Raw genomic sequence first — 27,366 nt, forward strand, 5'->3', positions numbered from 1 at the left:
GCACATTATAAGACATAATAATTCTGTGATCCTTTCCATGACTATGCATAGCGTTTCTGCATCATTTTTCATGAAAACAAACTAGTTGAACAAGCATAAACTGGGGGATGCCCAGAACTAGTTCATTCTGACCCCAAACATCGTACATATTACTACCAGTCCTGGGATGAGCTGGGTTGAAACCAACTTTCATCCTCCGCCCAGACAGTTGTGTGCAGAAGTGAAACTACATTTCCCGACGATCTCTGCGCGGTAAGACGCGAGCGAGGGAGGGCGGGAATGGAGGGGGCGTGCCTCTTGTAAATAGCCTTTTTATTGGTGCGCAGTCCAAAGGGCCGTGTAAACCTTTGGATGATTGGACGGATTCGTGCACGGCCAGTGGCGCTGCGGCGCTCCCTGATTTAACATTTGTTTTTCGGTTGGATTCTCTACCTCGGTGGTTTTAGTGTTGCGTGAGTATGAAGTTTCTGGTTTCGGGTGAGAGGGCTAGGCAAGGGGACTTGGGAAGGAAAAACCTGGTGAGGGAGGAGTAACTGTGGAAGCAGTACGGAAGAGAGGGATGTGAGCCTGAAACATGGGGTTCGTTAGCAGCAGGGCTGAGGCCGGAAGAGAAAAGTTAGAATCTGCAAAGGGAAAGATTTAGAGGGTGCTGGAGGATTGGGGAGCTATAGAGATGAGGAAGTCAAGAATGGGATGAAATGGGAAAAGTACAGAATTTGGACGTCCTGGAGCTGGGTTCTGGTATTTACTCCCCCCACGCTAGTCTAAGCCTCAATTTATTCACTTGTAAAATTAAAGGATAATAAAAATACTTAACAGAGTTGTGGGCATAGATAAAATAGTAAATGTCTGAATGCTAAATAAAGGTTAATTGTAAGAAGACAAGCTATAAAAAAATATGAAGGTGTGGTCAAAAAATATGGTTAATGTTTAAATAAAAAAATTTATTGCGGTAAAAGTTACATTGCCACTGATCCCCCTCAACATACTTCTCGCTTCAAACACACTTATCCCATCGTTCTTGCCACTTTCTGAAGCAGTTCTGGAAGTTCTCTTTTGTGAGAGTCTTTAGTTGCTCTGTTGTGGCTGCCTCGATGTCCTGAATCATTTTGACTTTGGGGAAGAGCCAGAAGTCTCATGGTGCCAGATCCAGTGAATAAGGTGGATGAGGACACTCCGTAACATTTTTATTTGACAAATTGTATCAGAAGCGATTTGTGACACAGTTGTGATCATAAAATACGGTGAATGCTGCAGCCGAGTGCCATCCAACGGAAAGGCAGGGATCTTCAATACCGGAAGCGGCGCGTAGAACCTCAGTAACAGTGTGTGACAAGTTTCAACTTGTTTGGTGCAGTCAGTTGGGTGTGAGCTACGGTTGGGAGAAGGTGTGTTTTAAAGTGTGCTGTAAATCATCCTCCATCATGACAATGCTTTGTGTGGCACATCACTTCTGGTATGACAGTTTGTCGAATAAAAACGTTATGGTGTGTCCTCACCCACCTTATTCACTGTGCCACTTCCAGCTCTTCCACAAAGTCAAAATGATTCAGGATATCGAGGCAGCCACAACAGCCCAACTAATGACACTCACGAAAGAGGACTTCCAGAACTGCTTCAGAAAGTGGCAAGAATGATGGGATAAGTGTGTTTGAAACAAGAAGGAGTATGTTGAGGGGGATTAATGGCAATGGGTCTTTTACCGTAATACACTTTTTTTTTTATTTAAACATTCACCATATTGTTTGATCACACCTCGTATATCTAAACAAGGATATTGCAGAGATGGAGGAATAGAAGCTAGCTGAAACCCATTAATTTATAAGCAAGGCCATTGTTCTTTTGGGAGATACAATAATGAGTAAGGCACAGTTTCTATTTGCAAAGAACATGCACTATCTTGGGAGAAATGACAGCAATAGAGAACTTTAATGTGTTAACTTGTAGAGGATTACAAATGCAGTTCTTTTACAGTTAGATCATTTGGAAAGATCATTTTGGATGGAGAGACTCAGGCAAGAGATGAAGGAGGTAGTGTTTGAGTTTTTGTGTGCAGACAGAATTTTATTAAATGAAATTAATGAGTGGAGGGAGCTATGTTCCATCGGGAGGAACAAAGTGTGGACGCAAGAAAGTTATCTGGAAACTGAGGTTAGGGGAGTAGAGGGGAAACGAGGTAGGAGGGATAGGTTTGGTCCTTAGAAGTAGTGACCTCTAAGAAGAGTTTGATTTAATGTATTAGGCCATGAGGAGCTGCTTATGAAATTTATGATTTTTGAGAAGATGGTCCAGGGGAGATTAAATTATTAAAAATTTAGTAATTAATTAAAATTATTAATTTTGAGAATAATTAAGCCATTGTAGTACAGTGGGTAAGAAGATATGGAAATTCTCAGTTAGAATGGTTATTGTTGAGATAGAATATAGATGATTTTCATATGGTTGGATGAAAGGGTCAAGAGAAAGAAATAATTTAAATTTTCAAATCCAAGTTGCTTGGAAGATGCTACTACTAAAATAGGAAAGTCAGAAGGAGCATGTTTGGTTGAAAACGATGATGTGTTAGGTTTGGGAAATGTTAGCTTTGAGGTGCTAAAGAATGTGACTTGATTTTTTTCTTTTTGTTAAACATTTCAAGCTCCAATGGGACATATATGTGAAAATGCCCATTACATAATTGGAAATTCAAATCAGGACATTGAAAGAGGTCATTTGTTCATTCAACAAGTAGTTGTTACTCTATGCCAGGTAGTCAGGTTTTGATGATGGAGGTAATCATAAAAGCAGTGGCAATAATGTTTCTGAAAAATGGATAGAGGAAATAGTCAAGAAAATTGAAGACGAAACCTTTTGAACCAAGAGAGGAATATTTTCAGTAAAAATAATAATATGCATTTATTGAGTGCTTGTAGGTATCATACATTATGCTCTGCCCTTTTATTCATTGTTTGTTGACATAAGAAATTCCAAACCTTTAGAGAATTTTTAATCAGTTTATTTGAGCCAAACTGAGGACAATTGCCAGGAAGCAAAATCTCAATGGATTAAGAAAATGCTCTGGTGCTTTCTTCGGCAGCACATATACTGAAATCGGAATGATACAGAGAAGATTAGCATGGCCTGTGCAAGGATCACACGCAAATTCTTGAAGCATTCCACATTTTGTGCAGTGCCCCAGCCTCCTCACACCCTTTGCTGATTAGCTCCCAAGAAACAATGAGTCAAAGCACAGCATAAGGCTCCCAATAGCAAAATTGTGACTTTTCTCTATAAAAGTAATTGTGTAAGGCAATCTGAAATGAAAACAAAGCTGAGTTACACCTGGATATTTATGTGCAAATACGTTGACTTGCATTTCCTTCATAAACCTTAAAAAAAATAAAAAAGTTATGCATTCAGTTGTGGTGGTGATTGGACCTATCTGTGATACACGAAAATCTGTGAATCTATGTATACTTTAAATGAGTGAATTTTATGGAATGTGAATTACATCTCAATAAAACTTTCTAAAAATGTCACCCGTAATCTTACCATACCAACCCAGCTACCATTTTTATTTTCTAGATTATTTTTCACAAGAGGCAAATTGGCTGAATTTGGAGGTTTTGTAGAAGGAGGTAAATTTGAAGGAAACAAGTAGAATAAGAAGAGATGTCATATTTAAAGGGTCGGCTGGTAAGAGAAAGCAAATGGAGTGACAGAATCAGAAACAGGTTTTCTAACGAGATCGGATAGACTGACCAGTAGAAGAAAAAGATGTTGAACAGAGTCAAATTCATATTGAGGATTTAAATTTGTTTTTATTTAAAAAAATTTGTTGAGCACCTACTATGAAGCAGGCACTACTTTAGTTACTGGGGATACAGCAGTGAACACAAAGACATAAAAAATCTGCCCTTGGTGAGTTTCCATATTCCTGTGAGGAGAGTCACAAAATAAACACAACATGTCAGATGGTGATGAGAAGGTGGTAAGGCAATGCCAGAGCAGCAGGAAGGACTTCACCAAAGTGACATTGGAATCCTGGAGGAGAGGGTTTATCTTCCTGAAAGTCTCTGATAATGTTATTCAAAGTAGAGGCACTCAAGATCTATCTAATCAGTTGGAATGGAGATTGTGAATGAAACTTAAAACTTATAAGTAATTTTTTTTCTTTTTCTAAAATGAAATAATAGTACACTAAATAAAGATAATATCAATCACTTTGTATTTATCTTAAATTTAGCATAATGGGTCCTCTACCTTAATTTCCACTTACTATCTCTTCTAGAAACTTTCTGCATCTCCCTCTCCTATAATTTCACTGAAAGGATTTTAATAATAATTTTGCATTGTTGCAGATAATCCTTACACTAAGGAGGCTTTCTTTTTGTTTGTGTTATCCATCCAAATATTAAATACCATTCTGATTTTATTTGAAAATAATGAGAAAGAATACCTTATGAAAATTCAAAAGTTATAGAACTTGAGGATTTGGAACTGCATTTTAAAACATCCCTTTCTCATAGCAGGCTCATGTGATGTTGGAGAAGGAACCACTCAGTGTAGTCTCTACTGTTCGTTCTGTTCCTGACCTCTCATTCTGAATTTTTGTGTCTTTGGCAGGTGTGGAAAAGACAGCATGAACTTTACCCCGACACATACCCCTGTCTGCAGAAAGTAAGACATTTGCTTATTTTTTGAGTTAAAATAAAGAATCAAGACTTCTGTAGCCTTAGTAACAAGTTAGCTTAGGAACTAGAAGGGTTTTGGCAGCAGACTTCCAAACTCTGGGTTTGAACTATATTAGACTCTGTTTTCTATGCTTATTATGTGAAATTTAGATAGAAAACCAGGACGTACTAAATGTTAATACCAAAGTCCAGGCAGTGTGAGCGGGCCTAGTACAGTGCCAGCGCATCCTGGATTGCAGAGCAAACAACCAGCATACACAGGTGACTTTTAATTCGGGTTCTGCCTTCACCTTGCTATGTGATACATCTTCTTCATCCTCACTGCCACAGCTCTCATCTGTACAATCTCAGAAATTCCTCTAAGTTCACCTACTAACCTATTTCCCAGGGTTGTTGTCAGGTAACCCCCTTTGAAAACATGAAACATCACGTGAAATAGTGTTTCTGTCATGGGCTTTTAATGATTGAGAAAATAGTGGGTTTTTTTCCTTCATGCTAGCTGAAAGTGCATTTTAATATCTGTTCCACACAGGCTCACCTATTAAAATGCTGACCATAACCCTCGTTAACTACAATTCTGGGCTTCTGGCATAAACGGTCTGCACTCTGCTGCCTATTTTGTTGTGTTGTAAATTGCAGGCAGTTAGCCAATGTGGATTAATTTTCACATGAGGGTTTCTTCTATATCATTTATTTTCTAACTTTCATTATTTTAGCTTAAGTCTCTTGTTTGCTAAAAGCAAACAAAGAACAAAACTTCTTGTCCAGCCTTTGATTGGCCTTAGTTCTTGTCTAGTCTTCGTCTGTGTCATTCAGACGTCTCTAGTGCTAGACATTACGACCTGATGTGGTTGTGTGGTTTGTAACTAGGCTATATTTTCTAATTGTGACTCTCATATTTATCATTCCCTTCCTTAATATTGCCACTTGTATACCTATACCTAAAAATACTTGCATTTTGCAAGTTCCAATCTTAAATAAATGGTAATATCTTTTATATATGCGTCTACATACATTTTTCCATTTAGTATTGTTTGGATGATTCATTCATATGTATACATGTATATCTATTTCACAGTTTCTGATAACTTTGAATAATATTCCATTGAATGAACATACCCCAGTTTATTATCCTATTGGATGGACATTTGGAAGGCTTACTGTTTTTGTTATTACAAATAATGTTACTGTCAACATTTTCTTATGTGTCACCTTGTACATAGGTGCATGAGTTTCTTTAGGACGAGGAATTGCAGTCTTAGTAGCTTCTGCCAGTTTACTCTGCAGTTTCACCAAGTTACACTTCATCAGCAATGTATAAGTGTTCCTGGTGCTGTATGTCTTGTGGTATTAAATTTTCTGTTGCATCTTTTTACTTTATATTCTGTTTTTTTAAATGATGTTTTTATACTCTACATGTATTTTTTGCATTCAACTTTAAACCTCTAATACTTGGAAAGCAGTTCATAAGATTATTCACTAACCTGTAGCATCAAATTTTTAAGGTTTATGAGCACCTTAATTATAAGCACCTTAAGAACATAAACCCCTGTTTTATGTAAGAACTTATAATGTCTCATTAACGTTTAGACAGTTTAATGAATACGTGTCCTTTCTAATTTCACTTAGGCCGACGACTGTCTCCAAACATGGTGCTGCCTTCAGTGGTTCCACCAGGTGGAAGGGAGTGTCTTTCTCAGATTCACCGGAGTCAACTCCCTTGCCTTCCATCGAAGATCGTCTGGCCATCCTCTGCCCTTCTCAGGAGCTTCTGGAATATTATCAAAAGAAGATGGCTGAGTGTGAGGCAGAAAATGAGGACCTACTGAAGAAACTGGAGCTGTATAGAGAAGCTTGTGAAGGACAGGTGCAAAAGATGCTACATGCCCTCTTAGGACTCTACTTAGGTTTATTCATTACCAGAGAAGATCTTAGAAGTACTAGTTTGTATCATAAGTAGATGTTTTATTTAAAAAAATTCTTTTTTATTCCTTTCTACCCCAGCATAGTTACCTACCCTCTGGGGCCCTGATTGGATCATAATCCCCCGCAAACTGCTCCATCTCTAAAATCTTTTTTTCCCCCAAAACACAGGGAAACTTTTTTTTTTTTTTTTAATTGGGTAACAGTGTGTTTCTCTAGGGCCCATCAGCTCCAAGTCGTTGTCCTTCAGTCTAGTTGTGGAGGGCACAGCTCACTGGCCCATGTGGGAATTGGACTGGCAACCCTGTTCAGAGCTCGCGCTCTAACCAGCCGAGCCACCCGGCCACCCCAGCCACCTCTAAAATCTTAACTCTTACATCTCAGTCTCTCTCTCACTTCTGGTTCTTTCACCCCCTCTCACCTGACTTCATTTAACTTCATTATTACCTCCATGGCTCCTTGACTTGGCAGTTTTGTGAGTGTTGCATGTCAGCTTCTGACGTTAGGTCCTTCCCTGCTAACCTGAACCCTGTCGTGTTTCACTTCAGCAATAACTACGCCTTATTCTCGTGCTCCACTTCCATAGCAAAACCCTCGCTGGAACTGCACCTTAGTCTCTGCAGCAGGGCTTCCCAGCCTTGGCACTATTGATATGTTAGGCTCGATAATTCTTTGTGGTGGGGATTGTGCTCTGAATTGTAGGATGTTTAGCAGCCTCCTTGGCCTCTACTTATTAGATACCAGTAACACACACACACACACACACACACACACACACACACACACCCACCTCCAGTTGTGACCATCAGATGTGCCTGCAGACGATGCCAAATTTCTCCTGGGGTATAGGCAGAATGGTCCCTAGTTGAGAACCACTGTCCTAGAAAGGTCACAAAACATTAAAGAATAAAACATGGTAAAGAAATTCACCTGTGTCCTCAGTCACTCCACAACCATTTCCTTAGCGGTCCAGTTGGTTCCTTCTCCCTCGGCATGTGCACCATACATCCCCTGCTGTCCTCCAGCCCCTTAGCCCTCTCAGCAGGCAGCAGTCTTGCTTCCTAGGTCACAGAGGAGGCACCAGCCATCATGCGTGAACTCCTTCCTGCCCATCCCCACAGTTACCTACATCTTCCCCATCTCTCTTTTTCTTATACCTTCAGGGATAAGATATCTCTGCCTCTTCAAGCTGAGTTGGTCCACCACTGTCCCTGGCCCCATTTCTTTTTTGTCCTAAGAAACCCTTCATCATCGCTCTTCTCTGTGTGTTCTATTTTTAACCTCTTGCCTAGATTGGCCTTTTCTCCTCAGTACTGTATATAATAAACATACTCGTCTTTGCTGACTTTTTAATGAAAAACCACTTCTTGAGTTGTGCTTCCCTCTCCACCTATTCTCTGCTGTAGATGGCTCTTTCTTCTCCCAGTCCCATTTCTGGAATCGTGTGACTTTATCACCCACTCATGACGCTCTGACTGCAGTTTGGTCTCATCCTCACTATTCCACTAAACTGTTCCTCCTGTGGTCTCCAGTGCCCATTTGCCAGAATGATCTCTTTGTGACCTCTCCAGTGTTTGTCACTGTTGACCTCTGCTTTCTGAAAACTCTTCCTTTCTTGATTTCTGTGTCATTTTTCTTTGTTTTTATCTTACCTCTCTGAACAGTTCTTCTCAGTCATCATTGACAGTTCCCCTTCATCAGTCTTAAATGTCAAAGTTCTTCCAGATTCCACCATAAATGATCTCATTTTTATCCATACTACTCCATATGGGGTGATTATGTACAAAATAACTAACACTGACTCACTTTTCTCCTGAGCTCCATGACAATATGTACATATGTGAACTATTCTCGCTTTGTCCACTCTGCCCACACATGCACAGAGACCACTACCATTTTCCCTCCCTCCATCCCTTATTTTTAACTTTCTCTTATTCTGCGTCTTGGTTAGTGGTATCATTGCTTACAATTCCGCTCAGCCCCTACATTCAATCATGTAAATACTGTTGATTCTGCTCCTAAATATCCCTTAATCCATTCCAACATGCTCATCATATTGCCTCACCCTACTTCAGACTATATCTCACCTGAGCCACTGAAATGTTCTCCTTACTCAGTATCCCAGCTTCCAGTCTCACACCTCTCCAGTCTGTCTCTCATTTTTCAGTCCAGTAACACGGAAAAACTCGTAGTTGTTCAAACATATAAGAGTCTGTTGGTTCTGTATTCCTGTTCTCTTTCCTGAGAGTGCCCACCCTCTGCTTGTCTACATTTTTCAAGTTTTAACTTTTTGGTAGGTTGATTTCTGACTTTCCAAAAAGGCAGAGCTACCTACCCTTTGGGGCCCTGATTGGATCAGAGATTTTACTCCTGCTGTACTTTCTTTCTCTGCCATTTTACCATGTGTATTCCTCCATTAAGTAATTTTCATTGTTTGCATGTCTGTCACTCCATAAAATACCTTTTATCTTTATTTTCAATAATTTCATAATGCTTATTACATAGAAAGCATTTTTTTTAAGTGTGACTAGAAGGGTGAATCATATGGTGTTCTGGGTTCTGTCATCTAAAAAGAAGATAAGAGAGCTTTGTCATTATATGCATACATCACACTTACCCTATAGCTTTTAAAGTCGAGTCTAAACACAACTTGTTGTTATTTGAATTCTGTATTAGTGAGACCATTCACTTTGTAATATTTCTACACAAACTGACTCTTCCATATCCAGGAAGACATTACTTCTGTGAAACCCATTATCTTTTCAACTACTTTTTTTTCCTTCAGCACAAACTACAATGGGATTTGCAGCAGAGGGAGAAGGAGATTGCTGAACTGCAGAAAGCTCTGAGTGATATGCAGGTCTGTCTCTTCCAGGAACGGGAACATGTTTTGCGCCTCTACTCAGAAAATGACCGGCTGAGAATCAGGTACCAAGTGGGAGAAGGGAAATGTTGGAGTTATAGTTCTAAGTTACACGCGACAAGATCAAGTTCTCGGTGGTAACTCTCAGGTTGTATTCCCCAGGAAACGGACTGAGATGGACATTTGCCTGCAGGATGGTTAGTAAGGAGGCTCGCAGGAATAGCATCTGTGAGCAGAGTTGGGCAAAGGGAAAATTTGAACTGTGACACGTGATAGCAGGCTTTAGCCAACCCCATGGGGAACTCTGAGGCAAAACTGCCTTTCAGAGGCCACGGAGTCAGACTTTATACCCCCACAGAGATCTGTCGTGGGATGTAGGCTGCCACCAGGGAGGGGCTGTGAACTTTGGAGAGGCAGCCCCCGTCAGCCAAAGCCAAGTCCTGAGAAGCACTCAGCACCTTGGGGGTGTCTTGGTCCTGACGGTGGCATCTGAGTGGCCAGCGCAGTGCACTTCTTTTTAGTTCTGATAAAATATACTTAACATAAAATTGACCATTTTAGTCATTTGTTTGTTTGTTTTAAAAATTGCGAAAACTGCAATTACTTTTTTTTGGGGGGGTGGTTATATTGGGGAACAGTGTGTTTCTCCAGGACCCATCAGCTCCAAGTCACTGTCCTTCAATCTAGTTGTGGAGGGCGCAGCTCAGCTCCAAGTCCAGTCACCGTTTGCAATCTTTAGTTGCCAGGGGTGCAGTCCACCATCCCGTGGGGAATTGAAACAGCAACCTTGTTGAGAGATTGCTCTCTAACCAACTGAGCCATCCGGCTGCCTCCATTTTAGTCATTTTTAAGTGTACAGTTAGGTAACATTAAGTACATTCACATTTTTGTGCAGCCATACCCCACTCTACATTTCAGAACTTTCTCATCATCTCATACAGAAGCTCTACCCATTAAACAATAATTCCCCCTCCTCTTAGCCCTTAGTAACCACTATTCTGCTTTGTCTCTATGTGTTGGACTATTCTAGTAACCTCAGAAAAGTAGAATCATAGTATGTTGCCTTTTGTGTCTGGCTTATTTCACTTAGCATGTTTTCAAGGTTCATCGAAGTTGTAGCATATGTCCGAATTTCATTCCTTTTTAAGGCTAAATAGTATCCCATTGTATGGACATACCACATTTTGTTTATCTATTCATCTGTAGGTGGACAGTTGAGTGGTTTCCACCTGCTAGCTATTGTGAATAGCACTGCTATAAATATTGGTGCCCAAATACCTGTTTGAGTTCCTGCTTTCAGTTCTTTTGTGTATTTAGCCAGAAGTGGAATTACTGGATCAGATGCTAATTTTGTGACACTGTCTGCACCATTTTACATCCCATCAGCAATGCACAAGGGTTTCAGTTTCTTCACATGCACACCAACACTTGTTTTCTATTTTTTTAATAATAGCCATCATACTGGGTGTGAAGTGGTATCTTGTTGTTTTGATTTGCATTTCCCTAATTAGTGATGTTGAGCATTTTTCACGTGCTGATTAGTCATTTGTGTATCTTTAGAGAAATGGCTATGCAAGTCCTTTGCCCATTTTTGAACTGGGTTGTTTGTTTTTGTTGTTGTTTAGTTTTAGGAGTTCTTTATGTATTTTCGATGTTAATCCCTGATCAGATAAGTGATTTGCAAATGTTTTCTTCTATTCTGAGGGTTGCCATTTTACTATGTTGATTGTGTTCTTTGATGCACAAAAGTTTTTAATTTTTGTAAGGTCCAATTTTCATATTTTCATATTTTTGCTTTCCTTGCTTCTGCTTTTGGTGTCATATTCAAGGAATTGTTGCCTGCAATATCACTATCTTTTCTTCTGAGAGTTTTATAATTTTACTTCTTCCATTTAAGTCTTTGATCCATTTTGAGATCATCTTTGTATATGGTGTTAGGTAAGGGTGCGACTTCATTCTTTTGCATATGAATATGCAGTTTTTCTAGCACCAGATGTTGAAAAGACTGTCTTTTCCCCATTGAAATTTGAAGATCATTTGACCATATATGTAGGACTTATTTCTGGGCTCTCTATTCCATTGATTTATATGTCTGTCATTATGCCATTACCACACTGTTTTGATTGCTGTAGCTGTGTAGTAAGTTTTGAAATCAGGAAGTGTGAGTCCTCCAACTTTGTTCTTTTTCAAGATTGTTTTGATGTTGGAGTCTCCAGAGATTCCATATGAATTTTAGGATGGATTTTTTTATTTCTGCAAAAAATGTCATTGTGATTTTTATAGGAATTGCACTGAATCTATAGTTTGCTTTGGGTAATCTTGACAATTTAGTATTAAGTCTTCCAATCCCTGGACATTGGATGTCTTTCCATTTATTTATGTGTTCTTTAATTTCTTTCAGCACTTTTTTCAGTGTACAAGTCTTTTACTTCCATGGTTATGTTAATTCCTAAATATTTTATTCTTTTTGATGCTATTGTGAATTGAATTCTTTTCTTAATTTCCTTTTGGATTATTCCTTGTAGTGTACAGAAATGTGGCTGATTTCTGCACGTTGAATTTGTGCTCTACTTTGCTGAATTCACTTATCAGTTCTAAGAGTTGTGTCTTGTGGTTTGTTTGTTTGTTTGTGGTGGAACCCATGAGGTTTTCTACATATAAGATCATGTCATCTGTGAACAAAGATAATTTTACTCTTCCTTTCCAATTTGCATGTCTTTTCGTTCTTTTTCTTGCCTATTTGCTCAGGTTAGGACTTCCAGTACTGTGTTTAATAGAAGTTGTGAAAGTGAACGTCTTTGTCTTGTTCTTGATCTTAGAGAAAAACATTTAGTCTTTCACCATTGACTTTGCTGTGGTCTTTTTCATATATGACTTTTATTTTGTAGAAGTTGTTTCCTTCTATTCCTAGTTTGTTGAGCGTTTACGAAGGTCAGACAATTAAGTTCTCAAACTCATCTTAGAAAAAGTGCTACACACCTCATTGCTGAATATCACTACAGTCACCTTCGAAGTACTCCCCTTAGGAAGCTATGCAGTGACGCCAGCCCCTAGTCCACCCTTCAAGGCAATTTTGGAACTCTTTTTCTGGAATGGCCTTCAGAGCTGTCGTCATATTACCCTGGATGTCCTGAATGTCATCAAAATGTCTTCCTGTCAATATTTCCTTTCTCTTTGAGTAAAGAAAGAAGTCACTGGGGGCCAGATCAGGTGAGTAGGGAGGGTGTTGTAATATTTATTTACTGGCTAAAAACTCCCTCACAGACAGTGCCATGTGAGCTGGTACATTGTCATGATACAAGAGCCTTGAATTGTTGGCCAAAAGCTCAGGTCATCTAACTTTTTCACACAGTCTTTTCAGCACTTCCAAATAGTAAATTTGGTTAACTGTCCAGTTGATACAAATTCATAATGAAGAATCCCTCTGATATCAATAAAAGGTTAGCAATATCGTTGCAACAAGTTTGTGAACTTAATTGTCAGAATTCGTATATCACAAAAGGGTGTAGAATGTTGTAAATTACATTTTCTGTATTAATTGATGATTGTGTTTTTTTCCCTCTTCATTCTGTTAATTTGGTGTATCACGTTGATCGATTTTCATATATTGAACTATGCTTGCATTCCAGGAATAAATTCCACTTAATCATGGTGTATAATCCTTTTATTTTGCTGCTGAATTTGGTTTGCTGGTATTTTGTTGAGGATTTTTGCATCGATGTTCAAAAGGGATATTGGTCTGTAGTAGCTTTCCTGTAATGTCTTTGTCTGGTTTTGGTATCAGGACAATGCTGGCCTCATAAAATGAATGAGATAGGAAGTGCTGCCGCTTCTTCAATTTTTGGAAAAGTTTGGGAATGGTTGACATTAGTCCTTTAAATGTTTGGTGTAATACACCAGTGAAGCCGTCAGGTCCAGGGTTTTCGTTTGTCAGGAGGTTTTTGATTACTGATTCAGTCTCCCTAATAGTTTTAGCCTTGACCTGATGCAGAACTTCTGTATTTCAACTCTGAGCCACATTGAAATCTCATCTTCCATGTCACTTGAAGTGTAGGCCAGAGCAGTATTCCAAAGTATGGAACATGTTGTCTCTAGAACCTGAAGAGTCTTTCTCAGAATTATGCTCCCTTCTTGGTAGTGGTAGGCGTGAGATGCAATGATTTGTCCTTTATTCTCAAGGGCATATCCTGGCATGCCTAAATTGGACCCCTAAAACTTCACTGATGTGCTTTGTAAGGTTTACCTCCAACACTCTCGAGCACATGTATCTTACCAAGGGTCCTAATGTGCTTGCCATTTCTTATCTATCCGTTCCAATTTAATGTGATATCATCAATAGTGAACGAATGTGATCTTAGAATGGCCAGATCCTGGGCCCTCTGGACTGATTGGATAAAGAGCAGAAAAGTTAACAATGGTCCTAAAGAAAGACTGTAACAAATAGTGTTGTTCATCACGTGACTGAGAACTGCTTGTGGCTTTATTAGGAATGGACAGAAGTACGTTAGCTTAATGGGCAGCCACATACCACGTACCCAAGTCCAGGTTAATCTGCTCTAGCAAATATTACGTCTGACACAGCGACTGCAATTGGGGCCTACTTTGTATGAGTCTACTGGTACCCACTTGGTGTTGCATAGGTCATACTTGTGAGGGAAGTGAGGGTCTGATGGAGACCTCCAGCCCTGCATCCTTTAGGTCTTTATTTATCCTCTTGGCTGGGGTGAAGAGGGGCAGTTTCAGAGGCCTCTACTTGCCTTAACCCAGAAGCCAAGAAACAAATGTGGAGGTTTATCCAACTCTCAAATGTGTTCATTCCAGTTACTCATTTGGAGATGGGGGAAATGACCATAATTGGGTCCAGTGGACCTATTGTGAGCTGCACCTGGGCCAAAATTTCATTTATTCCATGGTCCCCATAGCCCCAATCTTGTGATAATGCTTTGGGTCACCAGGTGTCAGTGTGAACTCAGACCATATCTAGTCATCTTTGGAATGCCTGTGTATTTCCTTTTGCCACGTGTACAATTACTTGAATAATTGGCCCTAGGCCCTTTGGGGAAGGATGGGGGCGGATCATTACTGTGTGCATTTATTGTGGTGTCACCGGGTCCTACCTTCTGGGAGACCTAGTTCCTCCTTCAGGTAATAGTCTCTGGGTTTTAAAACTGGCTGAGATGTGGAAAATGGGTCAGAGATCATGATTTTTATATGGGGCACAGCACTCAGCCTCTCTCCATCTTTGATTTATTTTCATTGTTTAAGCTATACCGTGTTGACCCATCTGTCTTGTTGCTAAGAACATTGTATCCTATAAGTCATCTCCATATCACAGGCTCCGAAATCTCATTTTAGAGTTTAGAGTTTGCTTCCTTGTTCCATTTCTTTTCTTTTCTTTTTTTTAAGATTTTTATTGGGGAAGAGGAACAGGACTTTATTGGGGAACAGTGTGTACTTCCAGGACTTTTTTCCAAGTCAAGCTGTTGTCCTTTCAATCTTAGTTCTGGAGGGTGCCGTTCAACTTCAAGTTGTTTGACCTTTCAGTCTTAGTTGTGGAGGGCACAGCTCAGCTCCAGGTCCAGTTGCCGTTGCTAGTTGCAGGGGGCGCTGCCCACCATCCCTTGTGGGACTCAAGGAGTTGAACCGGCAACCTTGTGGTTGAGAGCCCACTGGCCCATGTGGGAATCGAACTGGCAGCCTTTGGAGTTAGGAGCATGGAACTCCAGCCGCCTGAGCCACCGGGCTGGTCCCCCTTGCTCCATTTCTGATATAACTGTCTTAGGTTGGGTTCCCTGGGAAACAGAGGAGATTTACTTGCAGGAAATTTCTTGGGGAGTGCTCTCAGGAATAACTGCCTATGAGGGAATAAGGCAAGTCTAATTGGGCAGAAGTTGAACTGTGCTTCAGTTACACCCAGACTCAGCCAATACCACAGGGCGCTCTAAAGTTGGGAAGGCCCTTCTGAAATATCTTGAATCGAGGCAAGGAGATTGGGCTTTCCTACCCCTCATTAGCCAGGCACTGGGTGCAGGCTGTCCCTGAGGCATGTAATCAAGTAAGGCAGGCGCCCTCAACCCATGGCAGTTCTGGGCACAGATTGAGGTGTGAGCCATCAGTTTGCAACGTTGCTGGCAGTTGGGAGAATGAACCCGTCAGTCGTGGGAGGGGAACCTGAGCAGTGTATCCCAGCATCTACTGCGTTTCTAGAGCCGAGAAATTTGTTTCTGGCCACTTCTCTCTGAATTCCTAAATATAAGTACCTGGTTTTAAAAATTAGAGCTAAGGTCTAGATAAATCCTATTCAATTTTAATTTGAGGCTACTATTGTTTTAAAAAGTCAGAAGAGAGACCTTCAAACAGAAAATTTTACTTACTGTGGACACAATGTGTGCTTACTCTCTATGAGAATTGCAGGGAGCTAGAAGACAAGAAAAAGATTCAGACTCTCTTGGCTCTTGTGGGAACTGACACTGGAGAAGTGACCTATTTCTACAAGGAGCCTCCCAACAAAGTAAGTAATATTTGTTACAGACAGCAGGGTAAACATGGCTTTTTCAGAATACAGGCTAGCGTCCAGAATCAGAGCAATTTTGGTGCTTGCTGAAGTTAGGAGAATTAGCTATTGTACTCCCTCCCGTGTCTCCCTGTTTACAAAGCATTTTCTATACTTACAAAGAGCTTTATGATTTTATTCTTTTCTTCACAATCCTTGGGAAGTAGCACTCTTTACCCATTTCACCACTTGGAAACCTAAAGCAACAGAGGAATATGTGTTTTAGATGAGATGAGAGAGGAAAACGGGAGCAGATTTAATGTGGGAGCAAGTTTCAATACTCAGGTTTCTTTTGTAATCTTCATTTATACCTATTACAAAAGTAAAGAAGGGCCTTTGTTAGAAACAAACACACAGAAATCTACCATAAAAGTAGTGGCTCCCATAATCTGTATTCCAAAGATAAAGTTCTTTTTCCATCCATATAGAAATATTTATATGTGTGTATACGATTTCATTTTTCACTTCTATGAACAGTGCCTCAGTGAGCATGTGTATACTTCTGTGTTTCCAGCACTTTCCTAAAGGCCCTTGTCAAAGACCCCTTTTTTTTAAAGCAGGTATTGCTAAATTACCCTGAAGTTTTATTTTTTTAGTTTAAATCACCAATCCTGGGTTTTATCCAATTTGTTACTTTGTCTACTTTGTCTCATATGTATGACGTTCTCATATGATTTTGTCAGTTTTGACCAATTTCATTTATGAATAGTGTTTGATCTGTGGAACTAAAGCTAAAAAATTACATTTACAAGAAGGCTATTTCTATACCTTCTTTTTGCTTTTTCAGGTCACCATTCTCCAAAAGACTATGAAGGCTGTAGGTATATGTGAACAGAATGAATCGTCAGCTTTCAGAGCAGGTACCAACCATATTATAAATTCTCGTTGATTCAGAATTCAAAAACTGCAAATTAGAAATTTTTTCTTAGTGTACAGTGATAATGAATGGTAGTCTAAGATCTTACTGAGCTTTTTAAAAACCTTTCCATGATGTTTTAATAGAGTAGAAATAAATATATAATTAACATGCTTACGGTGATAAGTCATGAAACAAATTTGGACAACTTCTGGAATCACAAAATATTACTTAGCCTCTCTAAGTCTCAGTCGTTTTCTCACTCTCTTTTAATGGAAATCCCAATTTCCTCCCTCCCTCCATTCCTTCCTTCCTTTCTTTCTTTCTATTGATATATAATTGACACATAATACTATATTAGTTTCAAGTGTACAACATAATGATTTGGTATTTGTATATATCGTGTTTTCCCGAAAATAAGACCTAGTCAGATCATCAGCTTTAATGCGTCTTTTGGAGCAAAAATTAATATAAGACCTGGTCTTATTTCACTATGATATAAGTCTTATCTATCATAAGACCGGGTCTTTTAATTTTTGCTCCAAAAGACGCATTAGAGCTGATGGTCCAGCTGGGTCTTATTTTTGGGGAAACACGGTAGTACGAAGTGATCACCATGATAAGTCTAGTTACCATCCATCACCACACATAGTTTTAATTTTTTTTTCTTGTGATGAGAACTTTTAAGATCTACTCTCTTAGCATGAGCTTCTTGAATTATCCAAGGAATTACATTTTGTTCCATGCAATTTTAGTGTTGCTTATTTGTAAAATAATTTTGTCTTTTAAAAATTGGGTGATACATCATAACCAAAATGTTTAGGTTTAGTTTTTCGTATTCCTTACCCTTTCTGATTAAATAAGACTTTGCAAAGAAAATACATACGACTCCAAAGGAAAATTTCGTAGTTTATTCTTCAGAAAAATGGATATTATTATCCAGGTGACATCCTAGCAGAGTTCCCTTATTGAAAAATTAAGCGCTAGAATTATTGTATGTTTTCCTTTTTCTTCCTTTCCTTCTGTTATAGATAAATGAAAATGAAGTCTGCAAAGGTAATGCTGATACTTGAATATCAGAAAGAAAAGCTAAGTAAAGGTCTTCATTTTTGTTTTCTCTTTTAGATTGTAAAGTAAGCAAAAGAAAACCAGCAGTGAGAGAGAAGGAAGAAAGTTCTGAGCAATACCAAAGAGATATACAAACACTGATCCTACAGGTAAAGAATTAATTTTGTCAGACCAAGACAGTTTCTGTCCACGAGCTTAGCTTTGTGTGACATACCTTCATTGGCGTATAAGTATCTCCTTGGACACATGTTACATCTAGGCATCATGTAATTAAGAAAATTGAGAATATTCCTAATTTAAAGCAGCTTATATTTTACAACCATTATTCTGTATTCAACCATTCTGGAGATGCTATTCTGAATCTTCAGTTCATTCCGCTTATATGCTATGCCCTAGGCAACAAAACCATCATAGAGTAAGAATTCCCTTTGTGGTTGGCCTGGGGGATAAACAGACGTGCAGCTGTCTGTGCTGATAGATCAACCTTTAAGGGTATGTCAGTTTATTTAGTGCATATGTTCTAAGGAAGTAATGAATCACCTTCTTACCACCTGGTAATTGTGTATCATTTGCAACCATGATTTTTCATCTCATTGCCCTCAAGTTCCTGTCATTCTCAGGGGGCTCTGTTGATTTAAAGGACAGGTTGTACCTGTGGCCAATATCATGATAGCCAGACTCAGAGAAGGAAGTTACATTATACTCACTTTGTTCCATTTTTTAAATTAAAAACAAGGAGAAGAGTCATTCCATGTCTATGCAAGTCAGGAGTCTTAAAAGGGAGACAGTCCTGAAAGTCCAAAAAGGGCTGTGGGGAAGAGGTGAGAGTCTTGGGGTGGGGAAACGGATTTTCTAGCTGTCTCTGTGTGATGTCGGTGCTTTGCTGCATGTGAGCAGTCTTTTCTTGTGTCGCCTAACCTCATTTGTGACACTAAATGAAGAATATAGTTGAGGCTTTTCTTCTATTTGTTTTGCTGCTGTGCTTTTGTTTGTTTGTGGGTTTTTGGTTTGTTTTTAAATTTTTCTGGAGAAAGGCTGGCTTGTAGAGTTAAGAAATGAGTGGAAGCAAGGCAGAACTGGACACTTCCCCCATGGCCTATCTAGGTGGAAGCACTGCAGGCTCAGCTGGAAGAACAGACCAGACTTTCTAAAGAGCAAGTTGAAGGGCTTATGGAGGACAGACGGATTCGCCTTGAGGAAATACAAGTTCATCACCAGAGAAATCAGGACAGAATCAAAGAGCTTACCAAAAAGTGAGTGTTCAAGAAAGCAATACGGGGGAGGACGGGTGTCTCAGTTGGTTAGAGCGCGAGCTCTGGGCAATACGGCTGCCAGTTCGATTTCCACATGGGCCAGCGAGCTGCGCCCTCTGCAACTAGAATGAAGTCAATGGGCTTCATTCCCCGCTCAGCTCCCAGGTGGCCAGATGGCTCAGTTGGTTGGAGCGCGTCCTCTCAACCACAAGGTTGCCGGTTCGACTCCCGCAAGGGATGGTGGGCAGTGCCCCCTGCAACTAACAACGGCGACTGGACCTGGAGCTGAGCTGCACCCTCCACAACTAAGACTGAAAGGACAACAACTTGACTTGGATGGAGCTGATGAGTCCTGGGAAAAAGTCCCGGAAATACACACAGTTCCCCAATAAAGTCCTGTTCCCCTTCCCCAAGAAAATCTTTAAAAATGAAAAAAATGTACACATAGCAGACCCTGGCAGTTGCCGGCCACTCATGGTGGCACACGGTAGCTCACAGCAGCCCACGGCAGCCCACGGCGCTCATGCCAACCTCCAGCTGCTCATGGCAGCCCAGCTCCAGGGAGAGCTGTTGTTCACAATCTTAGCTGTAGAGGGCGCAGCTCACTGGCCAATATTGGGAATAGAACTGGCCACCTCAGCATTAGGAGCACGGCGCTCCAACCACCTGAGCCACTGGGACCCTTTTCTTTTATTTGGCCTTTCATGAGTATGGAAAAATGTGACTTTATATACTTGTACAAAACAAAAAAAAGAAAACACGTTCTCTGTACTCACAGCTTTGGTTCCTTACCTGCCCGCCTTCCCTCACCTTTCTGCAGTGTTATTTCATTCCCACCGTTTTACTAAGCATGCCCTTTCTAAGGTCATCAGTGACTTCTCTGATGTCACTCTGAGGTCATCTGTAATTTCTCTGACCAGTTACCTCTTTACAGTTGTCGTTATAATTAGTATCTTTCTGTGTATTCGACACCTCTAATCACTCCTTCTTTGAAATTAATCTCCCTGGATTTCTGAAGCACCTGTCTTTTTTGGTTCTTCTACCTATCTAACCCTCCTCAGCCTTTTGTCTGGCTCCAGTGGCCAGATCTGTGCTGTGACATCTTCAGTTGAATATGTTTGAACACCTCAAATTTACCAAGATTGAGACCAAACTGTTTCTCTGTCCCAACAAGCACTCCTTCCACCATCTCAAACCTACTACTACATTGTTTTTCTCATTTAGTTTAATGATACCACATCCATCCAATTTCCCAAGCTTGAAACCTCAGAATTATCTTCAACTCCCCACTCTTATTCCCTAATTCCAAACCCTATCAAGTGTAACCCTGAGAAGCCTCTCAAATCCATTCTCTGCCCTCTCATTCTTACTCTATTGGTTCAAGTGATATTCTTGTTTGAATGGTTGCAATAATATAAGTGCTCTTCCCGTCTCTGCTCCCTCTGAGTAGTCTTCCTCACTGTTATGAGTTAGGTCCTCCATTAGGACTTATCAGCTGGGGAGAAACATTTGATAGCTCCCTGTTTGTCTTACGATAAAGTCCTGATACCTTAGCATGCATTGTCACCTGGCACCAACTTAACCTTTCAGTCTCACTTCGTTTTCTGTCGCTGTAGTTCACTTTGTCCTTCAGCCAAACTAGTAATATCTGTTGTTTATGGAACACTTGCTATGTGGCAGGTACCTTGTTATGCAATGTCACCCCTATCTGAAGACTTCCCCGGGCAGAATTTTCTCTTCCTCCACATTCCCATAAAGATTAGCACTATGATGGCACTTATCACCATCTACTGTAGTTATGTCCTTGTTCCCCCTCCCCCTAGCCTAAGGGAACAATATTTTTTGTCACAGTAATTTGTAATTTTATATTTGTCTTCCAGAATATTAGTAACCATCCTAGTTGAGCATCGTCTGCATATCTGAGTACATGATCAGTTCTTTCTATTACATCATCCTAAGGATATTGAATGGCATGAAATCCAAAACCATTAATGAGTGACCTTTCAGTGTCACTTTCAAACCATTTGTACATTAACAAGACCATGCTTTCCCAGTTTGTAATTGAGAACATAATGTCAGGTAGAATAAAATAACTCATTGAAAGCAAGAGATAGCCTTGTGGTAATTGAATCAATCTCTCCTTTATCCACACATACATATACCTGATATATACATACATACATATATGAGTGTGTGTGTGTGTGTATAAATAATACAAAATATACATATATATATGTGGGTTTTTTTCCCCATCTGCTGACAGTTACTCTCCTTTGTGCCTAGCATCATGCTATCATTTTCCCCTTATGTGTGTACTCTATTACTCATGAAAAGAACTAAGTGGATCTGACATTTGTTCAGTGGAAAACTAGTGATTGCCTCACAGTACTTAATACTCTTTGCAAACAAGCAGTTTGATTATTTGAGACAGTATTTTTCTAAGTGTTGTTGTTAAACTGATGGGTTGTTTACTTCTAAGGATATTCTTAGTTGAAGGTAGAAACATTATTTGTCTATTCCTAAATCTCAGTCGTCAGCAGGAATCTATTTAGTACCCTGTGTATGTCCAGTAATTGCTGCTATCCTTGACAATCTGGTGGTTGCAGGGCAAAAATGAATGATAAATAAGTGTACACTTTCACTCAGGTTGATAAACATGCGTGTCGACCATTAAAACATGACATAGTATAGAAGCAAGTGTTGAATTATAACACAAGAGTACAGATTTAAACTGATAAAGAATTTCAGAGAATAAAGAAATTAAGTGGACTAAAGTTGTCGAGATGATTTCATAGAAGAAGTTGATCTTGAAAAGAAGACAAGATTTGCTATCAGGCAGTTACGTGTGGAGCACAGCATAAACCAAAAAAGCAAAGCTGTGTTTGACATTTTAGAACTTGTGTTAACTCTCAGTCAGAATACCATGATTTCATTCTTTATTATAAAGTCTAGTGCCTTGGAATAGTCCATATTTATGCAGACTATGTGTGAATATGTCTATAGTCCTTCTAATTATATAACCTGAAATTAGCATTCGGGAAAATATCTGTAAAGACCAGTCTGTAAACCAGTGAGTATGGGTATATACATTATAGTTTATCTAGTTAAAAAAATGTAAGATTCCCAGTGATCAGATTAAGCATATTTTAAAAACTGCTAGTAATATTTTACAGAATTTACATATTGTACAATTTTTAAAGAACATACCTTTTTTGGAATAACTGTATATCATATTGCTGTGTATGCGTCTGCATGTCCACATTTGTGCTTTCTTTCATAGTCTCCATCATACCCAGGAACTGCTCTATGAGAGCACCAAAGACTTTTTGCAACTCAGATTTGAAAACCAAAATAAGGAGAAGTCATGGATGCTTGAAAAGGATCACTTGATGTCAAAGATTAAGCAATACAGGGTACAGTGTAAGAAGAAAGAAGATAAAATTGGAAAAGTTTGGCCAGTTCATGAGAGTCATTATAAGCAAAATGAATATATTAAGGTAGCTTCCGTATATCTTACAAAAATTGTGTGTTTTTCTGGAAGAGTTGAAAAAACTCAGAACTCCAAAGAACCTAAGAATTGTCATACAAGATCCATTCGGTACAGTAAGCAGATGTAGCAACAACCTCAAGAAATAGGTTTCAAAGAGTAGCTCTTTACAGTGTGTGGGGATTTAGAAAATGAAACTGTTGGTTCATTCATTCAACAAATATTTGTTTCACTCCTACTAGGGACTAGGCTCTGGGGCTACAGCAGTAAATAAGTTACATCAGGTCTGCCTTCATGGCATTTACATGTTAATGGATGATAAAGAACAGAAACATTAACAACCAAGAAAGTGATAGATTATTTTTAAAAAGGTATTAAGGAATTAAAAGGAGTATTTGAAGATTATATGTAGTTACTGGAAGTCTAGTTCTGTAGAGAAGCACAAGGTTACTCTTAAGTCTGGTGTTTTTACTGAGACCAGAAAAATGGGACTGAGCTTGCCATACAGACGTAGGAGAAGAGCAAGTTTCAACCGGAGTATGCTAAAGGAGGAAGTGGTACCCAGGAGGTTGGAGGGGTGGCGCTCTGTGATTGGCAGCTGCTCACTAGAATCTCCTTTTGTGTTCCACTTCCTCCTTGCTTGTTTCTCTATAACCGTGACATCCTTCTCCTTAAACATACTCCAGAGCCTTTAAACTTGCTCTTCCCTCGCCTGGAATGCTCTTCCCCTCGGCCTGTATGTAAGGAAGTAACATGATCCAATTTGGATTTTTTAAGATCATTCTGGGTACTCAGTGTAACATGTATAGTAAGCATTGTTGATGTTTCTTCCTTTTTAAAGAAGAACTTTAGATACGTGTCCCAAACATATACAGTAGTCTCTTGGTATCTGCAGGGGATTGGTTTCGGGACACCTCCCCGCCCCCTGCAGGTACCAAAACCCATGGATGCTCAAGTCCCATATATAAGATGGAATAGTATTTGTATATAACCTATGCACATCCTCCTGTATACTTTAAATCATCTCTACTTACAATACGTACTGCAATGTAAATGCTATGAAAATAGTTGTTATACTGTACTATTTAGGGAATAATGACAAGGAAAAAAAAAGTCTGTACATGTTCAGTAGTCCTAACTAGGTAGTACATGTCAGCAACAGCGTAACTTTTTTGTGGAGTATTTTTGTTCCATGGTTGAATCTGGATGTAGAACCTGTGGGTACTGCTGGAGGGCCGACTGTCATTATGCTTACTTGGGATACTTCTGAGCTCCATTATCTACTCTTCCAGAGCCAAAAGTAATGTGTTTTATTTTAAAGAATTTCTACTGTGTACACTTTAGAAAAAGGTTAAGAGAATCCTCTTTCAAATGTTTTCCGAAGTTCCTTGTTCTCTTGTTCCTTAACTCATTTTGTACTTCTGGAAATCCTTTCTTTCCTTTCTTTCTTTACATAAATGCTATTTAAACGACCTAAATTATAGAACTGAGTATTATTTTCCCTTTTGACCTGCAGTCACTAAAGGATAAGTTACTGCAAGAGAAAAAGCTGTCTAATATGTACCAAACGCAGTGCATTTCCCTAGAAGAAGAACTTGCACGAATTCGTGAGGAAGAAGGAGTGAGGAAAGAGATCTTCAAGGTACAAAATTCTCGGCCACTTATGATGGAGTGGGAAGTGCAATGGCTCAAGAAGTGCTTCCCTCATCTTCATAAATGCCTTCTCATTTCCCAAAATTTAGGATCGCTCTAACAAGATGGGGAAGCGTTTACAGGTAATGACAAAACGCTACGAGGCCTTGGAGAAGCGGCGTATCTTGGAAGTCGAAGGTTTTAAGACAGATATTAAGATTCTCCGGCAGAAACTGAAGGACTTGGAGCAAATGCTCTATAAGGTAATTGCTGATCCTGAATACTAAAAGGAAGAAAAGGGGTGCAAGTGAGACAATACGTCATGAAGAAAGATGTGCTCTTTCCCTGATGGCGGGTGCTAATGGATCACCATCCTGTAAGCCTCACTAAAATCGGTTTAACAAGGACACAGTAGAGGGAGGACAAAAATAGGCTGAAATAATTGAATGACTGCATCATTATACTTTCATCTAAGTCAAACCTAGAAATTTTTATCCCGATTCAAGAAGCATTAGTTTGGTGCAAAAGTAATTGCAGTTTTGGATCGTGAATTTTAAATCATTATAACTAGGCTCAAACACATCTTTATTAATCAAAATGGGGACTATTACAATCAACACATTTTACAATCAATACATTTTTGTCAACGAGAAATAAGTTTGTTTATTCCCATAGCATAAAAATCCGAGCTTTGGGATTCAGCGAACTCTTGGAAAGTATTTTCTGCATCCTGCTGGTTGTGGAACTGTTTTCCCTGCAAAAAGTTGTCAAGATGCTTGAAGAAGTGGCAGTTGGTTGGCGAGAAGTCAGGTGAATATGGTGGAAGAAGCAAAACTTCATAGCCCAATTTGTTCAACTTTTGAAGCATTGGTTTTGCAACGTACGGTCGGGCGTTGTCATGGAGAAGAATTGGGCCCTTTCTGTTGACAAATGCCGGCTGCAGGCATTGCAGTTTTCGGTGACCTCATCGATTTTGCTGAGCATACTTCTCAGATGTAATGGTTTTGCTGAGATTCAGAAAGCTGTAGTGGATCAGACCAGCAGCAGACCACCAAACAGTGACCATGACCTTTTTTGGTGCAAGTTTGGCTTTGGGAAGTGCTTTGGAGCTTCTAGGTCCAACCACTGAGCTGGTCATTGCCGGTTGTCATATAAAATCCACTTTTCTTTGCACATCACAATCTGATTGAGAAATAGTTTGTTGTCGTTGTGTAGAATAAGAGAAAACAACACTTCAAAATGACGTTTTTTTTTAATTTGCAGTCAGCTCAAGAGACATCCACTTACCGAGCTTTTTCACCTTTCCAATTTGCTTCAAATGCCCAATGACCATAGAATGGTCGACATTGAGTTCTTTGGCAACTTCTTGTGTAGTTGTAAGAGGATCAACTTCAATGATTGCTCTCAATTGGTCGTTGTCATCTTCTGATGGCTGGCCACTACGGTCCGATTGCCAGCCACAAGGCTCTCGTCTCCTTTGCAAAACTTCTTGAACCACCACTGCACTCTACGTTTGTTAGCAGTTCCTGGACCAAATGTGTTGTTGATGTTGCAAGTTGTCTCCACTGCTTTATGACCCATTTTGAACTGGAATAAGAAAATTGCTCGAATTTGCTTTTTTTCTAACATTTCCATCGTCTAAAATAAATATAAAATAAACAGCAAGTAATAAGTCATTAGCAAAAAAACATAAAGCGAGAAATGTGCATTAAAATGATATATAATATAACTACATTTATTTAAGAATGTATTCCAATATCAGGCACACTCAAACAACGCAAAAACCGCAATTATGTTTGCACCAACCTAATAGATTAAAAAAACTGTTTTACAAATGGGGAAAGTGAGTAGTTGAGTAAAAGTAATTTTTCCCTCTCAGATTCAGCCTTATTTAGAATCAAAGTTGCCTCAACGCCTTCTTAAAAGAGATTGAACCAGTCGTCCACATATCCTAGTGATCACTACATTCCAAACAAAGTTGATTATAGAAAAGAAAAGGTGCTTTCTTTCATTCTTTGGTAAATTTACCAGTAATGTTTATATTGGTCTCTTCTTTTTACTCATTGTTAATTGTTCATTGATCTCTATCTCAAGGCTCCTTTCCTGTTGTATGGGAAAGCAGAGAGTCTCCTGCCTTTTTTGCTTTAATGTTACTCTATGTTTTCCTTCTTTTAATTAGTCACTGAAGAAACGAAGGATTAAATCTATCCTGTGTGCCAAAAGTCTCATAAAAAGGAGCCAGTGTAGCCTAGTCGTTATGGCTGATGTCTCTCCCCTGGCATATGCTGTAACCATTTCCTCTTTTTTTTCAAATCTCTAGGCAACTCTTAATTCCCGGGCAAACCAGGATCTCGCCATTCTGTGTGAGGTCCGTGACAGCAATAGACGGGCACATAAGATCCAAGGAGAACTGAAGAACCTCAAGTCCAAACTATTTGGTCTGGAGAATGAACTTAGACTTTGCTGATGTTTAGTTTTAGAAGTGGCCCTCTCCTGTACCGAGTCTGCTTTCTGAAACCCGAGATCACGGCCGTCTTCTCCCAGAAACGAGGCAGAGTTGACTAGAGTGGTGGTATCCATTGTTATAAAGATAGGGTGAAGAATCTGGGACCACCAAAATAGCCTTTCTCTCATGCTAAGCTTTATCAATAATTTTTGCTGTCCTGTTAACCTTTTTGGGTTTTTTTGGCCTAGATTATAACCTAAATTACTTAGAGACTTACCCCTTATTTCTATTTATAATGACATGTTTTTGCTTTTTTAAAGAAGACAGTGACAATCAGATGGGAAGGGGGTTTGAGGGCTGGGTGTAAAAGGTGAGGGGATTAGGAAGTACAAATTGATAGTTACGAAATAGTCACGGGGATGTAAAGTACAGCATAGGGAATATAGTCAGTAATGTAATAACTGCATAGTGCCAGGTGGGCACTAGACTAATTGGGGGCATGGGGATCACTTCATAAATTATATAAATGTCTAACCACTATGCTGTACGCCCATAACTAATATAAAATAATATTGACTGTCAACTTTAATTGAAAATCAGTAAATAAAAATT

General features: G+C 39.4%; 1 protein-coding gene and 1 non-coding gene across 2 annotated transcripts; both read left to right on the plus strand.

Moving 5' to 3' along the window:
- Positions 1-341: 341 nt before the first annotated feature.
- Positions 342-27,123, plus strand: CCDC77 (coiled-coil domain containing 77). Its single transcript, XM_033116270.1, has 12 exons — positions 342-452; positions 4,606-4,659; positions 6,303-6,540; positions 9,382-9,524; positions 15,874-15,970; positions 16,800-16,872; positions 17,994-18,085; positions 19,041-19,189; positions 22,470-22,686; positions 24,193-24,318; positions 24,419-24,571; positions 26,629-27,123. The coding sequence occupies exons 2-12, from the start codon at positions 4,622-4,624 to the stop codon at positions 26,773-26,775; spliced, it is 1,473 nt and encodes a 490-aa protein (XP_032972161.1). The 5' UTR covers positions 342-452; positions 4,606-4,621; the 3' UTR covers positions 26,776-27,123.
- Positions 3,061-3,165, plus strand: LOC117029534 (U6 spliceosomal RNA). Its single transcript, XR_004424270.1, has one exon. It is a non-coding gene; the product is annotated as a U6 spliceosomal RNA (small nuclear RNA).
- Positions 27,124-27,366: the final 243 nt, after the last annotated feature.

The sequence above is a fragment of the Rhinolophus ferrumequinum genome, chromosome 10 (assembly GCF_004115265.2).
Source record: "Rhinolophus ferrumequinum isolate MPI-CBG mRhiFer1 chromosome 10, mRhiFer1_v1.p, whole genome shotgun sequence".
In the NCBI taxonomy this organism is placed as follows: Eukaryota; Metazoa; Chordata; class Mammalia; order Chiroptera; family Rhinolophidae; genus Rhinolophus; species Rhinolophus ferrumequinum.